The following is a 15,860-nucleotide window of genomic DNA, read 5'->3' as shown; positions in this document are numbered from 1 at the left end:
ACAGGCAGCTATAGATACTCCAAAGATAGGCTGCCAATAAGAATGCAAAGAGAGAACAGCAACCCTGGCCTGAGGTACTGCTCGGTGCAAGCCAAACATCTGTAGAGGGGATTTAGGCAGCGGGGTTGCCCAGAAGTGTAGTAGAAAATGCTAACTCTCCAACATGGCTTTTTTGGTAACCAGAGTCGGGACAAAAGGTCCAGTGAGACGGTACTCTTATATCTGATATCCTGATGGTAGCAACGTAAGAAACAATATCATGTATAGCAATGTGAGGTCATGTGTTCTAAGGAGAACGTGAGATGACTTGCTAGCAGAAAAGTGTGTCTCTCCCCTAGGGTGAAAGTGATCAATAGCCTCAAAGATTAGGAGCCGAGAAATATGCTTCCTGTGAATTTATCGCTGCGGGTGGTGGCCTAGGGCTTGGTGAACCAAGGCAGACCTGGGTTTGAATCCTGGTTCCTCTGCTTCTTAGTTGTGTGACCCTGGGCCAATTACTTAACATTTTAAAATTTCAGTTTTCCCCATCTGTAAAATGGGGATAATAACATCTACTTCTTAGGGTTATGGAGATTAAATGATGAAATAAATAATAGTTATTGATTTTATGATAACATTTGCAAGTGTGAAGGAACCAAGTTGCTTGCTTGCTTGCTTTTGAAACAAGAATGAGCACAAGCCACACACACACACACACACACACAGACACACACACAGACACACACACACACATTTCTTTTTCAAAGAAACACTCCTGTCTCCAGGGAGTTATTACAACTTTTACATGTTCACATTAATTCCTGAGCCTTTATAATCATAAAATCCATTTATAGCCCTTAGTTGCCAAGCAACATAGGACAAAGTACTGAGTATTTCCTTTTATTGCAAAAGGTTCAGCTTTTCCACATTGGTCTTGAAATCAACATTTTTCTGAAAAGACAGAACCATGAAAGTACTATATTTCCAAGGTTTTGTGAGCATTCCTTGTTTGGGGATAAGATCAAAGCTGAAAGGAATATATTGTTATTATTGTCCTGTCCGTGAATAGTCTTAAGCATTTTGTGCTAATTTTACAGTAAATCTGTAAGAAGGTCCAAAGATGGGACACTGCAAATTTAGTCTAAGGAGAGAACTTGCTTCACATAATCTACATTCTAAGGGTGCTCTCGCTGTAGGAGAACTAGTTCTTTGATTTGTCAGTGTCTTTCCGGAAAGGCTGGGGTAATATAAAATTCATATGAAGACTGTTATCTGCTGACCTTGGTAACTGCTGACCTCAAACACGTCATTCAACCAGGCATTGACAGGGTTTGGGGAAGCTGGCTTTGAGGCACATAACTGAATGAATTCTCTTCTTCTTGGAACGTATTACTGCTTTTAATTATTTTTGTTGTTTTTGCCTGTGGATAATCAGGATGTAAAGGTTGGAAATCCAAAGAGAATTGAAAAAATATATTACTATATAATATCCTATAAAGTACCCCGGTACAACTTATATTTTTAACAGCTCATAAAAGCATGTATAAAAATAGTTTTTAAAATTTGCATAGCTGTTTCTCTTTGTGTGTGTATTAAAACAGTACAAAAGCAGATTAGAGTATCTCAACTGGAAATCTACTTTCCTTGTCCCATATGCATTCTACACATGCAGTGAGATTCTATAGATGCAAAGGATGGAAGCAATGATCCCCTTTTCTTCCTTCCCTTGTTGGGTTATGCAAGCTCGTTGCTTTGAAACAAATCTGTTAAGTCACACAAGATGTTTTATATGAAGGAAGAGGCAGAAAGGACATCTACAAACTATTTCTTATAAATTTTCCAAGGTAGGAGCTGGTCAAGACTTCTACTAAGAGTAAATGTACTTTGGGATGACTTCTGTGTGTGAATATAAAAGAGTAAGATCTAGCTATCAACATGACTAGGCTAATTCCAATTGATCGGTAGAAGGGCACTTTAAAATCTATTATCCATGCATCTCAAGAAGTGTTGTGCCTTAAGAAGTATTTGGAGAACTTTCATTTCTTCTTTTTATCTGCATGGGGATAACACAAAGACAATAGTCTGCTCCTGGGAGAAGCAGGCTCCTGTGTGAAAATCTGAATTGACCTTTCATATTATCGAGAGCTGGAAACCATGCTCAGGACTGGTCCTCCCTTTGCTGGCTGTTTATGGAAATGTTGGAAAAAATGAAAATCCATACCCAGTCACCAATTCTGACATTGTCTTATTTTGCCAGTTCATTCCTTACCCATCTTCAAAGTTTTCTTCTCACTCTTCCAGTTGTGTTATGCTTATTGATGGAGTGTGACATTTTACAAACTCTTTCATTTCTGTCCCTCATTGGTTCCTCTTGCAGTCCTGAGAGGGAGGTGTTTTACAGATGAAAGAAATGGAGCCTTAAAGAAGTTGAAAGACATGTCTAAAACCACCCTGGTAAATGCCAGCGGTGGTGGCAAAATCTTTGTCTTCTTGTTCTAAGTCCAATGGTCTTTCCATCTGAATACCACTTTGGTTTCCCAAAGGAAAAAGAGACAATACTTGCCTTGGCTCGTTGGCTTCCCTATTCTAGGGTAGGTGTCAGACGAATACTTCAGTGACCATAGCTGGCCTTTGGAAAAATCTCCTCCCTTTTTTGCTCTTCTCCCTTACCTATCCCCCATCACCACGTTAATCTCCCACAAACTGGCCACTTGCTACCTCGTTGCAACCACTTTCTAGAACAGGGCTGGCAAGTTCCTCTCGTTCGGGCCTTCATTTAACCCCCTGCTTTGATAAAGCTGATCTGCCTTGACTTCAGCGATTGGTTTATTGTTCTGAGTCCTGTCTTTGGCGGTGGGGATGACGAGCAGAGAAGGAATAAGAAGGGAAAGAAAATGCATTATGTGCTGAGCACTAGAAGTATTAAAGAAGAAATAAAATCAGTGATATTTGTTAAAGCCTAGTAAGGATGACTTTATTCAAGGGAGAGGCTAGCAAAACAGGTATAGTGACCACTGTGATGGAATTGTGCAATGGGGGAGAGAGACTGGGCTCAACTCTGGAATATGCATGGGCAAGTGGGAATGTATAGCCCAGGAGCAGGCCAAGGGGGGGATTCTGGCTAGACCAGCCTAACAGGATGCTTGCTGAGAGCAGGCTAGTGTGACCAGATGTCACCTGGGGCAAGGTGGGGGGATGAAGAACCTGACTAGATATCAAGGGTGATCAGATATGGAGGATGGGGGATCCTGGTTAAACTGATTTGTCAGGATTCTTGCTAAAATTGGACAAGGCAGACAGAAACATGAAAGTAGGCCTTGTTGAAAACTTCAGAGGGGCCTGAGCAGAGTTTGATCTAGGAGTGAATCTGTCAGCGGCATGATTACACATCACATTTAGTCTGTGAGCAATGCTCTAAGGTGGTAAAACCCCCCTCCCCCAGATAAGGAAACAGGCCCAGAGAAGTTCAGTAGAACTAGAATTATCTCAAGTTGGCCTGATGGCAGTTCTCCAGATCTCATGCTTTTCCTTGCCTTCACATTACATGAGGCTCCCTGCTTCTGGAACACCCTTCTCTGCCCTGTTCACCTGGCTAATTGCCGTTCACTCTTGAAGTCTCCACTTTGGCATCATTCCCTCAGGGCTTCTGTGTCTTCCACCGTACTTTGCACTTCACCTCGAAAAGCATGTATTGCCCTTTTCTGTGTCAGCCTCCTACCGACAACTGGAAGGAAGGGACTATATCGCATTCATTCCTTTAGCCTCAGCAGCTAGGGACCAGCGCATAGGTATCACTCCAACATATTTATCCAGGCAGTCAATAAAAACCCCAAGCCTGGTCTCCCTCCAAGTCTGCTGGATTTCCCTCCTTTATTTCTCGCATCCTAGAAGACATGAGTCTTTGTCCCACACTTGGCTGATGACTCGGGCCGCGGTCAGTGCCCTGCTGGGCTGTCCCCTCCCCATCTGCCTGGCTTGACGGGATAGGAAGGCATTGCTGGGGCAGGACGGGCTCTCCTAAAGCCATAGGGTGGGGCAGCTTCCATGTCACATTTTCCTGAATTTGTGCCATGCGGGGTCCACCCACCCACTGGAGGGCATTGATTTCTTATTCAACACTGTACATTCCAAAGGATCCAAGCCGCCTATAAAGCCTGGGGGTGGATATCCCCACTTTAGCTGTCCTTCCTCTGGGACGCCTTTCTCTTCATCCTTTCCCTTCTTCCTTCTTCCTCTTCCTCTTTTTTGGCCGTTGGCAAAATTAGAGCTTCTAATAGACCAAAGCAGGATAATAATTCTTCAACATCTTAAACATAAAAGAAATGAGATTCCGGGGCGCCTGGGTGGCTCAGTCGTTAAGCGTCTGCCTTCGGCTCAGGTCATGATCCCAGGGTCCTGGGATTGAGTCCCACATCGGGCTCCCTGCTCCTTGGGAGCCTGCTTCTCCCTCTCCCACTCCCCCTGCTTGTGTTCCCTCTCTCGCTGTGTCTCTCTCTGTCAGATACATAAATAAAATCTTAAAAAAAAAAAAAAAGAAATGAGATTCCTTGAGGTGTTCCTATACTACTTGAAAGAAAGTTTGTCAGCTTCTGTTTTCCACATTTCTCTTCCACAGTTAAAAATTAATATTGGTTAACATGCAGTTGATTGTGTTTTGTTCATTCCTGTATATATTAACTTTAGTATATGTTATTGAAGAGAAAGAGCATAAGGCATGAGGGTTCAATCCTCATGTTGAAGGGCTGGGAGGAAGCTTGGCTGTAAGGCTCCAGAACTCCTGGAAAACTGGATTCCCAGACTCCCAGAAAGGCCAGAGGATCTTGCTTAACTTATATTTCAAGTCAGGAAAAGAAGTGTGAACCTGATAACCAACTAATGAGACATTGAACTATTTCCGTGAAAATCGAGGTTAAATGGTGCAAAAGACTGACCATTTCCCCCTCCTACTTTAAATCCTGTGCAAGTGTTTAGATTATTCACCGAGAAGCCGTGCAAATCGCCACAAGGGCAGCTCTCCAAAGGTGTTGAGCCAATCAGCAATCATTTATTATTGACACCGAGTGGCTCCTGAGTCTGTGAAAAAGCAAATTGGACACATTCATCTGGAACTGTCATAACGTTAATGCTGAATGATCATGGATCTACTGCATTTTGTATACGGCAGACACCATCAACTGCCTTCCCAGTAGGGGTCCAACCGCTTTCTTTTCTGCAGGCGGAAGCTTTATCTATTCAGAGAGAAGAGGAGAGTCCTTGAGCTCAGGAAGGGTAGGCTCTAATGTAATTGACTTAAATCAGGTATCACAATCAAGTATCAAGTTCCTCCTCTCTCTCCCCCCTTGTCCTCATAATTCAGCAGCTGTAACTCTTTTTTTTTTGCAAGCCCTTCCACCATCCTTTTTATAAAGGGCAAATTCCTCTATTTACCAAAACACCTAACAATATTAATAATAATTTGATATGTCCTTTACATTTTTATCAAGAATGTTATTGTTTTTATTAGTTTTTGAGTGTTTTGCTCCAACCCTACTCTCCTTCATTCTTTTGCATGATTTTGCAGAAAGCAAGGCTGTTCAAGAACACGTACATTATGGTATGGTAGAAAACACCTGAGCCCCTGCAAGAACAATTGTGTTATTACAACTTGAATAAGTTACTTAAGCAGGCTAAGGATATTTGCTCTTCTGAAAAATGGGGATAGTAATAGCACCTATCTGATAGAATAAAATCATTGTGAGGATCAAATGAGAATGAAATGTAAAATCCTTAGCACAATAAAAAGAGTACATAAGAAGTGCTCAACAGATTTACCAAGTATTATTATTATTATTATTATCCATTAACCATCTCTCATGTGGCTTGACTAGTGATTCTTTCCCACTCTGTTGGATCTCCCCTGGACACCCTATTTGTCAACCTTCCTCTGAAGGTGTGGGGCCCAGGTCATCAAGGTCGGATCTGTGCGTAGAGGAACAGGGACCTCACCACCCTAGTTCTGTACTCAATGATTAGTATAATTCTACATTAGTTCTTTGTCTTCCTGATACTTCCTCATGATGGCCCAACTAGAAGACCTTTGTCTGTATCACCTCTTCACTCCTAAGCCAAGCTTCCCCATCTCCTTTTTACATGATTTAAAAAGTCAATGTAAAGCTGAACGCTTAACCTGCTGTCATCTTGTCAGAGTTAGCCATCAAGCCAGTCAGCCTGAGATTAGACCTGACTCTTTCAAAACATATTGCTCCCTGTCTCCATCCTTCAGGCCATCTGCATACTTGGCCAGTTTGCCTTCTTTATACTTCTGAAAATCACAAATAACATTATTGTCAAGGAGGAGAGCAGAGTCATTTTATACTGAATTTTAGGATTTTCTCCAGGTTAGCATTTTGGGGTGTAGTTGTTCTCCCAGGTATAAGTTCTCCTAATCCTAATATAATTTCTTCTGCCTTCCTCCAGCTCAGTGACAAATATAACCATCCTTGACTGCCTCCCTCAAATCAGATGGAAGACCCCCAGGTGTCTCCTTGGGCCTAACTTACCACACTATGTTGGGGCTGCCTGTTCTTTTTCTGTGCGCCCCCCCCCCCACCTTGAGGGTAAGATCGAGTGTTGCTCACTATTGTATCCCTGGTGGCTAGCACATATGCACTTCATCAAATATTTATTAAATATTGAATGAATTAATTAGCAATTTTGTTAAGTGTCTAGTTGAAATCAAGAGACACATTTCCATGCAGAGCCTCCTAATCTGCTAGCTGGGAATCAGAACAGGCAAGGAAATGAAGTTCATCCACAAGGCTAGTTCCTGGTGGGCCCAGGCAGGCTCTTAGATATCTTCTGCTGTTCTTAAGAGTCCAGCAGCCAAGTTTTTAGCGATCCTTTCTAGAATTTTGCACCTGTGACAGTTCTGGAAAACGTATGTGGGCGTTGTCATCCTGTTACACAATGTGCTTGAACTATTTCTTTACTCAAGTTGAATAAAGGTTAATTTTCATTTTATCTTTTGATTATCAGGCACATAAATTTCAGGTGATTCATATCATGTTAAAGTCCAGAGACAGTCTTTTATTTTGGTCGCTATTTCCAACAATGGATCATGTTCACTGTGGTTTAAAGAACTGATTAGATTCTTCCTGGATCAACGTAGGACTACCTGTACAAGGAGAACTGGGGAGATTCCCAGGCTTCCAGGTCATTAGGTGGAGTTCCTCTTGGGAAAACTGCCCTGCTGCTCCCTTTTGTCTGAGTGCAAAAACAGGATGACATGATACCGGCCGGAGCAGATGAAATCCCCAAGCTCCTTCTCTAGCTCCTCACCCGACTCTCTTATTTTTCTCATCTCAAGGCACCAGCACAACCTCCCACCCAATCACCATGCCAAAACAGGGACTAGTGAATTGCCTAGATTCCTTCCATTTAGTCACAGAGTCTAGTAGGCTTCTCCTCTCAAATACCACTCACATCCAATGGTGTGCTGGTGAATGTTCAACAATCAACTCCTTGGGGAAATAATTCCCAATTTGTAGTGTTTGCCAATTTCCATGGTGTATATCCTCCCTCTATGGCCAATTTCAAGCTGTTACATGAAGACACTAAATATGGAGTTGGAAAGAGATGTGCACAAGCTCGTACAAGCTGGCTCCAGGGCACTGTGCTTTCTTCCACCTTCCTGCCCCTACCTCTCCTGCCCTAGATCAGAGTTTCATGGCCTTCACGACCCAAGGATCTGTCCCTGCTGACTATTCTAACCTCATGGCCCCTTGTTCCTGGAAGCTTTCCTGGTTCCCTTTTGCTCCTGTTGGGTCATTTAAGTGACCCATAATGCCCTGTGTACATCTTCGTTGTCATATCACAATGCAATGGTGTGTGTTTATGTCAGTCTTTCTCACTGATCTGTGAACTCCTTGAGCACAGAAACTGACAGTAATGGCAAAGGGTAGTAGTTATTGAGCTGGGAACTATGCTAAGTATCTTAAATGCATTATCTCATTTCATCTTTACTATAACTCTATAAGGTTGATGCTCCCCTCATTTTACAGATAAGGAAATTGAGGCACGGAGGGGCTAGATAATTGGCCCAAGGTTGCACAGCCAGTGGCACAAATCTAGAGCCAGATTTGATCCCAGGCCTGATTGTGGAACCAAGACCCTTAACTACTAAGGCTTCTTTGTCTTTGTGTGTCTAGCACTTGGCACTCTGCCTGGTCCATAGCAGGTGCCTTTTGATTGTGTGTTGAGTAATAAGGGAAGGCTAATGTTGGCAGTATCCTTGACTAGTTTCTTTGCTCTTGCTTAGCTTCAGTCTAATCTCCCAACAGCAGGCAGTATGACCTTTCAAAACTCTAAACCTGATCATGTAATCCATCTGATGAAAATGTTTCAATGTCTCCATAACTTTCAAGATGAATTCCTTACTGTGATACCTATGAACCGATGTCTGCTTGTTTCTCTAGATACACCTTCCACCATTCATAAACACATTTATTCATTCAAATTTTATTACTTATCCAATAGATGCAATATTTATTAAATAATTAGGCCTAATAAGGTTCCAGGCCTTGTTCTAGGATGTGTACAAAAAGAAGCAATCTCTTCCCTAGAGAAGCTTAGAGTTCAGTGGAGAGAGACAGACACACTTCACATAACTGCTACAGTGGTTGAAACAGAATTGTGTCCAGCTCTCACTGGGGGCCACAACAGGTATTGCTCTCAGTCTCATACACGTTCTTCATGTGGCTCTTGCCACGCTATTGGCACATTTCCAAAGGAGTCCTGCTGCTGAGTTTTTAAATTCATTTGCACATGCTCTTTTCTGTTCTTAGAATTTTTGGGGGGGTGCCTGGATGGTTCAGTCGTTAAGCATCTGCCTTCGGCTCAGGTCATGATCCCAGGGTCCTGGGATCAAGCCCCGCATCGGGCTCCCTGCTCTGCGGGAAGCCTGCTTCTCCCTCTCCCACTCCCCCTGCTTGTGTTCCCTCTCTTGCTGTGTCTCTCTCTGTTAAATAAAATCTTTAAAAAAAGATTTTTTTTCTTAATAACCATCTACTTATCCTTGAAAATTCCTTCTCAAGTGTCGCCTGCAAGAGGTCCTTGCCACCACCACCTCACCCCGGCCAGCCTAATTGAAAGGTCCCACAGTATTCCTATCTACAACCATCCTAATGCTTAACACCATGTACTGCTCTAGCTGATTTTCTTGTCCCTCTCACTGGGTTGTGAACTCATCTCTGATTTTATTCCTGAACACATAGTGGATACTAAGTGCATGTTGAATGAATGAATGAAACAGTCAGTGAAGTAATGATTGGAAGTGTCGTCTTTACTCATCTAACTCTGAATTGGCAGTGGCTCTAAACACCACCATTAGATTTAAAATCCAGTTTTATTTTCAAGACAAAATATCCTTAGCAAATGAGAAAAGAAGAGCGTTTGGCTTCTCCTCCTCTCCTCTGCCTTCTCTTCTTCTACCCCTCCGTCTCCTTCTTTGGGATATTTATGAACATTTCTGCTTGAATTTCTCATGAACACTGGTGTATCAGAGGGAAAGTATTTTAATGTTTAAATCCAAAGGGCAACCATTGGGGGATCCTCACTGCTGCTTTTTAGAATCTTTTAAAAAACCTACAGTTATTGAAACAGACAAGTTTTGTCATCTTGGCTGTTGTCTGAATACTCTGGGCAGTGATGCTGTGTGACAAAAGGTGAGGGTTGATAAAGGAAGGAACAGGGGGCGCCCGGGTTGAGGAAAGTGATATGGGAACAGAGCCTATCAGATGGTAATAAAAAAGAACTGGTGGGTGGTGGATGGGCAGGTGGGTGGAGGAAGCAAGAGCAATGAAAGGAAGGTCCTCGTGGTATGTACCCTACTCACACCCTACTCACTTGGGGAGCACTGTTTCCCCAAAGGTTGTGTATGTCTATTAGTAGGTCCTGTGGATTCAACTTGGACTTGTCTGTGGTCCTCCCTGGTGGATTGATCCTCTAACTGCGTGCTTTTTTCTTCTGGCCAAGGGCAGCAGGACAGGTTACCATGTGGCAGCTATCTCTGAGCTTAGAAGGGAAGGCAGAGAACTAGGGTGAAGAAGGGCTTTCTCTCTGAGAGTGATTTAAGGGGGCAGTTCTCTGGCACTCCCAGGAGGCCCGGGCAGCTTCTCCTGTTCTGAGCAGGACTGTGACACCCACAAAAGACAAATGTAGAACAGGGTAGGATCAAAGCTTGAAACCGAGCCTCACTGACAGGGGTGGGATGCTCAACAATGCCATCTCTGCAGGTTTCTGTGTAATAAATAAGTGTTTAAGACATTTATAGCAAAGTGATTATTTTTAAAAGCATGAGATTTATTTTAGCAGTCATTTAAGAGTTTCCCTGTGTGTGCAAAGCCTTCTGAACACAATTTTATCTGACACTACGGATTTATCTTGTTGAGTAATTTCCTTTGAGTCTGGAAGGCACAGATGTGATTTTGGAGTCCCTGAGAAAGCTGGCTACTGCGGGGATCATCTCTCCTTGTTCATTAAGGTGTTTGGACATGCCACATGGGGCAGGTCCTGGGAGCTGTAGACTATCTCCTATTTCTTCCTGGGGATGGTGGTGGGGGAGGGTGGGTGATGTAAAGCAAGTGATACATTGGTCAGGTCTTAGCATCTGTAGGCCACCTCCAATTTTTGCCTGGGGCAGTGTGTGTGTGTGTGTGTGTGTGTGTGTGTGTGTGTGTGTGTGTGTATGCACACACACATGCTGTATAAAACAGATGGGACACCAGCAGGGGCTTCAGTGGGAAATTAAACAGATTCTTCCCTCCACCTGCTTCTCTTAGCAGTCAGCTTGACCAAAGCCCAAAGAAGTAGTAGAAGCAAATCAGTCTTGCCTGTTGTTGGAGCATGAAATGGGGCGGTGATGATGGGGAGGGGAGTGAACACATGCTCAGGAATCAGGGCAGCCTGCTTGGTTTTCCTGCATATCACTTACTAGCTGTGAGACCCTGGGCAAGCTAGTTAACCTGCGTAATCCCTTTGCCTTCTCTGTAAACTGGGGATATTAGTGCCTACTTCCTAGGGCTGTTATGAGGATTAATGAGTCAGGTAAAGTACCTCTCCTTTGGCTTAGCTCAGAGTAAGAAATCCAAATCACCTCGAATGTCCCTGAAATTGTGGTGGCATTCCAAGTCATCTCCCTTCTGTTCTTATCCCACTAAGCAACCAGAATAAACTTCTTCATTTTTTTTTGTTTGTTTATTCATTTGGGTTATTTTAGGTTCCACACATGGTGAAACCATATGGTATTTGTCTTTCTCAGTGTGACTTATTTCACTTAGCATAATACCCTCTAGGTCCATCCATGTTGTCAGCGATGGCACGATCGCATCCTTTCTTATGGCTGAGTAATATACCATTGTAGATGGATACCACATCTTTATCCATTCATCTACTGACGGACACTTAGTTGCTTCCATATCTTGGATACTGTAAATAATGCTGCAATAAACACAGGGATGCATATATCTTTTCAAATTTAATGTTTTTATATTCCTTGAGTAAATAACCAGTTGTGGAATTCCTGGATCATATGGTATTTCCATTTTTAGTTTTTTGAGGAACCTCACACTGTCAAAGTGGCTGTACGAAGCAAAACTTTTAAAAATGTAAAGCCTATCATGTCACTTTCCAAAGGCTTCCCATTGCTCTGGCCAACCTCTCCTGCCCCATCCCTTGAGCTCCTATTCTGTAGCCTCCCTGAAATTGTCTGTTTCTCAAACAGCCCCTATTCTCCTGCCTTTACCGCTGCCCTGTCCCTGGCATGCTCTGCCCTCAGTCTTTGCATGGCTGGCTCTTTTCTGAGGAAGCCTTCCCAGGTAAAAGGAGCTCTTTGCCCCTGCAGCCTCTTACACCACTCTGTTTCATTTTCATGTGAAAAAAAATCCTGTTTATTTATTGTTTCTCATATGTCACATCTGCCCCCCCCACCCCCACTGGTGCCACCTTTCCCTCCCTTAGAATTCAGGCCCCCTGAGGGAATTTGTCTTTTTTCCCCCCTCTCTCTGTTGTGTCCCCCAGAACCTTGTACGGTGTTTGGCATGTACTTGGTACGTGCTTAATAAATATTGGTTGAATCAGTGAAAGAATGAGTGTGTCTTATCCTGCTCACCTCCATCCTTTCCTTTCTTCAAAGTCTCGCTCAAGACTAAACCCCACTATGAGGTAAATTCTGACCCTCCCAGCGTTTAAGAATGTCTTCCATCCATTTCCCTCTTAGTTTATGTAACTGAAAAGGGTTGGTGATCTCTCTGCTCTTTCCTTCCTCCTCTCTTCCATCTATGTCTGGCATCCATCAGTTTTTCCCATTTGAGAGGGGCTCAAGATTTTTAAAATTTTATTTTATGGATGAGATAGCAAGCCAAAAGTTAAACAGAAAATGGCCCTCCTGTAACTAGTGCCATGATCTGAATGTGAAGGTACTTGCCCCTAGGAAATTATTTCAAAATAAAATGTTAAAAATTCTTTCCTCCTCAAAAAATGTAGAAAGTGAAATTTATCAATCTTTTGCTTTATAGTTTTTGGCTTTCATGCCGTGCTTGGAAAAACCTTTATCCCAAGATCATAAGAATATTAACACACATTTTCTTTCTATGGTTTTATTTATTTATGTTGAAATCTTGCTCCATCTGGAATTTTGGTGTGGAAGTAGGAAAATAATCCAGATTTTTTTCCTCATATGTCTAATCAATTTTCCCCAAGACTTTCATTGAATAATAAATCTTTTCTCACTGGTGTCAAAAGATTTGTTTATCGTGTACTAAAAGTCCTTACACATTATATGTGTATGTGATATTTCTTGATATATCCCAGATATATCCCACGTCCTTTGATGTGTATTTCTCGGTATTTATCTCCTCCTCCATAATTCTCTGGTGATTTTTGGCTATTTATTTTTCCAGAAGAATTTCAGAACACTTTAACTTGGGGATTATTTAATTTCAGGTAACACACAAGCCAATTCAAAAGGGTTTATTGGGTATACACAAGTTTGTCATGTAATTGGAGTGAAAATCGAACAACCAGGCTTCAGTAAGGATTAAAAAAATCAAGAAGGACCTGGGTTAATGTGATGGAAATATTTAAACTGTCACTCTAGTTTGCCTTAGTTATTATATGACTTAATCTCAACCACCAGCTCTGAAGTCTAGTTCACATTCTAAGGAGAAATAATCGAATTGGTCACTGGTCAACCAATGGATTGGGTCTTCCTGATGTGGGTGCCTGTAGAGGTTGTGTTACAAATACAGCTGCTGGAGACTATTTTTACAAGGGGAAAGTTCTCAGATAATGAATATATGGGTTTGGCAGATGTTATAAAAAATGTCTAGAAAAAGTTTTATGATATTTTAGCCTTTTAGTCTAAGATCAGTGTCTTTCCATTTATTCAAATCTCTTCTTATGACCCCTCATAGAGTTTTTTTAGTTTTTAAAATCCCTAAATATATATTTAGGTATTTTATACTTTTTGTCATTTTGAATAGAATCCTCTTCATTATATTTATTGTAATTGTTGACTGGTTATTTTTTATATATAAGAAAGTATTTTTTACATTTAGTTTTAATCAGCTACTCTGTTGAATTTTCTGATCATTTCTAATTATTGCCAATTGTTTCTCCTGAGTTTGCTAGGTATAGAGTCATGTTATCTACAAACAAATATTGTTTTCTCCTCTTTATTATATATTCCTATGTTTTATATTCTTTTATATTCTTTTTAAATTTTAACATTTTTATTGTGATCAGAGAGAAACCAGTAAGTGTATTTTCATTTTTTTAAACCAATAAAAAGGACAAAAATATTGTGTTACATTTTGGGAAGTCTAACAAAAATGTGAAGCAAGATACTTCTTGATGAACTAACTGGAAATAATCTGTCCAACCAACAAACCAACCAACCAACCATCCAGCCAACTGTCCATGCATCCATGCATCCATCCACAAATGTTTATTGTTGCCTTTTTTATACCATAGATTCTTGTGGCTACTATAAGAAGTACATGGTCCCTGCTCTTTAAAGACTTTAGATGGAGAAACAAACACAAGGGAAAGCAATTATAATGGTGCATAAAGCAAAGCACAGGGTGTTAATGGAAGCACATAAAAAAGGGCGCCTAAACTAGCCTTAAACAGTCAGGGAAGGTTGCTGGAGGAGACTAACCTCTAAGGAGAGTTCTTTTTTTAAAATTTAAATTCAATTAATTAACATATAATGTATTATTAGTTTCAGAGGTAGAGGTCAGTGATTCATCAGTGTTATATAATACCCAGTGTTCATTACATCACGATCTAAAGAGATTTCTAAAGGAATATTTGAATGGAAGAAAGATCACACTCTTAATAAATGTATACTATTTAGTTGCTTTAAAATTCTTGGGTGCAGGCCTATCAATGTTTTTAGATGCTAGCCATTCTGAAATCTTCATGAATCTCAAAATTTTTAATTTGCCTTTGCAGCTCAGGGGCCCAGTGACACTCTGGAGAACCCGGTGCTGGATACAAGTCTGCTGGAGGAATTCCTGGGCAATGATTTTGATCTGGGGGCCTTGTAAGTAATGAAAGCACTGCTCTCCATTTGATGTTTTAAAAGTTATGAAATAATTAAATGAGCTGGAAAGTGTTCCCTCCTCTTCTATTTCCCAAAAGGGCATGGATGGAGTTGGTATTGTTTCTTCTGGCAGTTTTCCTGAGTAAAGTCTGCTGGGCTTGGAATTTTCTTTATAGGAAGGTCCTCCCCTTCCAATTCAATATCTTTAATAGATATGGGGCTAGTCAGGTTATCTTTTGGTAATTATCAGCTTAGGCAGTTAATGTCTTCCAATGAATTTATTCATCTAAGTTGTCAAATTCACTGGCATGAAGTTGCTCATCGTATTCCCTTATTTTACTTTTAATGTCCGTAGAATCTAGAGTGATAATCCTTTTGTTGTTCTTGATATCAGTAATTTGTGTCTTTTTATTCTTGATCCATCTGGCAAGAGGTTTATCAGTTTTCTTAACCCTTTGGAAATCAGCTTTTGGTTAAATGTATATTCTTAATTGTTTTTCTGTTTTGTATTTCATTGATTTCTGCTCTCATATTCTGATATTAACATAGCCACTCCAGCTTTCTTTTATTTTTAATTTACATACAGTAACATTCAATTTTTATCCTGTATATAGTATTGTGAGTTTTGACAAATTCATAGACTTGTAGAAATACCATCATGATCAGCACAAACAATAGTTCCCTCACCTGAAACACTTCCTTTATGCTTCCCCTTTGTGGTCAGACACCCACCCCAGCCCCTAGTGACCACTGGTCTATTCTCTGTTCCTATAGTTTTGCTTTTCTTGAATGTCACATAAATGAAATCTATGGGATAAAACATTTTTAGTATGGCTTCTTTTACTAAACATAAAGTCTTTGATCAATAGTTCATTCCTTTTTATTGCTGAGAAAGACTCTGTTGAATGTTTATAATTCAGTTTGTTTATCTAGTTACCCATTCAAGGACATTTGGGTTATTTCCAGTTTTGGGCCATTATGAATAGTTTCTATAAATATTAATGCCCAGGTTTTTATGTGATCAAGAGTTTTAATTTTTGAGGGTAATATTTATTTATTTATTCAAATTTTTATTTAAATTCTAGTTGCTTCACATATAGTGTAATATTGGTTTCAGGAGTAGAATTTAGTGATTCATCACTTACATTATAAAAAATGTTCATCATAAGAAGTGCCCTCCTTAATATTTATCACCCACTTAGCCCATCCCCCACCCACCTTCCTCCATCAACCTTCAGCTTTTTTTCTATCTTTTAGAGTCTCTTATGGTTTGCTTCCCTTGCTCTTTTTTTTCCCCTTC

General features: G+C 40.9%; 1 protein-coding gene across 7 annotated transcripts in view; it reads left to right on the top strand.

Annotated features, from left to right (window-relative positions):
* MYRFL (myelin regulatory factor like) overlaps positions 1-15,860 on the top strand; it is a 113,353-nt gene that overhangs the window by 12,913 nt on the left and 84,580 nt on the right. For 6 of the 7 annotated variants that reach the window (XM_073900669.1, XM_073900667.1, XM_073900664.1 and 3 more), the window contains exon 2: positions 14,470-14,560. The exons of the other annotated variant lie outside the window; for it this stretch is intronic. In XM_073900669.1, the coding sequence (XP_073756770.1) occupies positions 14,470-14,560 (91 nt within the window). The remainder of the gene's footprint in view (positions 1-14,469; positions 14,561-15,860) is intronic. 7 annotated transcript variants of the gene reach the window in all.

Source organism: Callorhinus ursinus, unplaced genomic scaffold (assembly GCF_003265705.2).
Source record: "Callorhinus ursinus isolate GAN/ISIS: 27379988/994484 unplaced genomic scaffold, GSC_fseal_2.0 scaffold14, whole genome shotgun sequence".
NCBI lineage: Eukaryota > Metazoa > Chordata > Mammalia > Carnivora > Otariidae > Callorhinus > Callorhinus ursinus.
The sequence above is the reverse complement of the archived record's forward strand: the minus strand, read 5'-3'. Positions and strand labels throughout refer to the sequence as shown.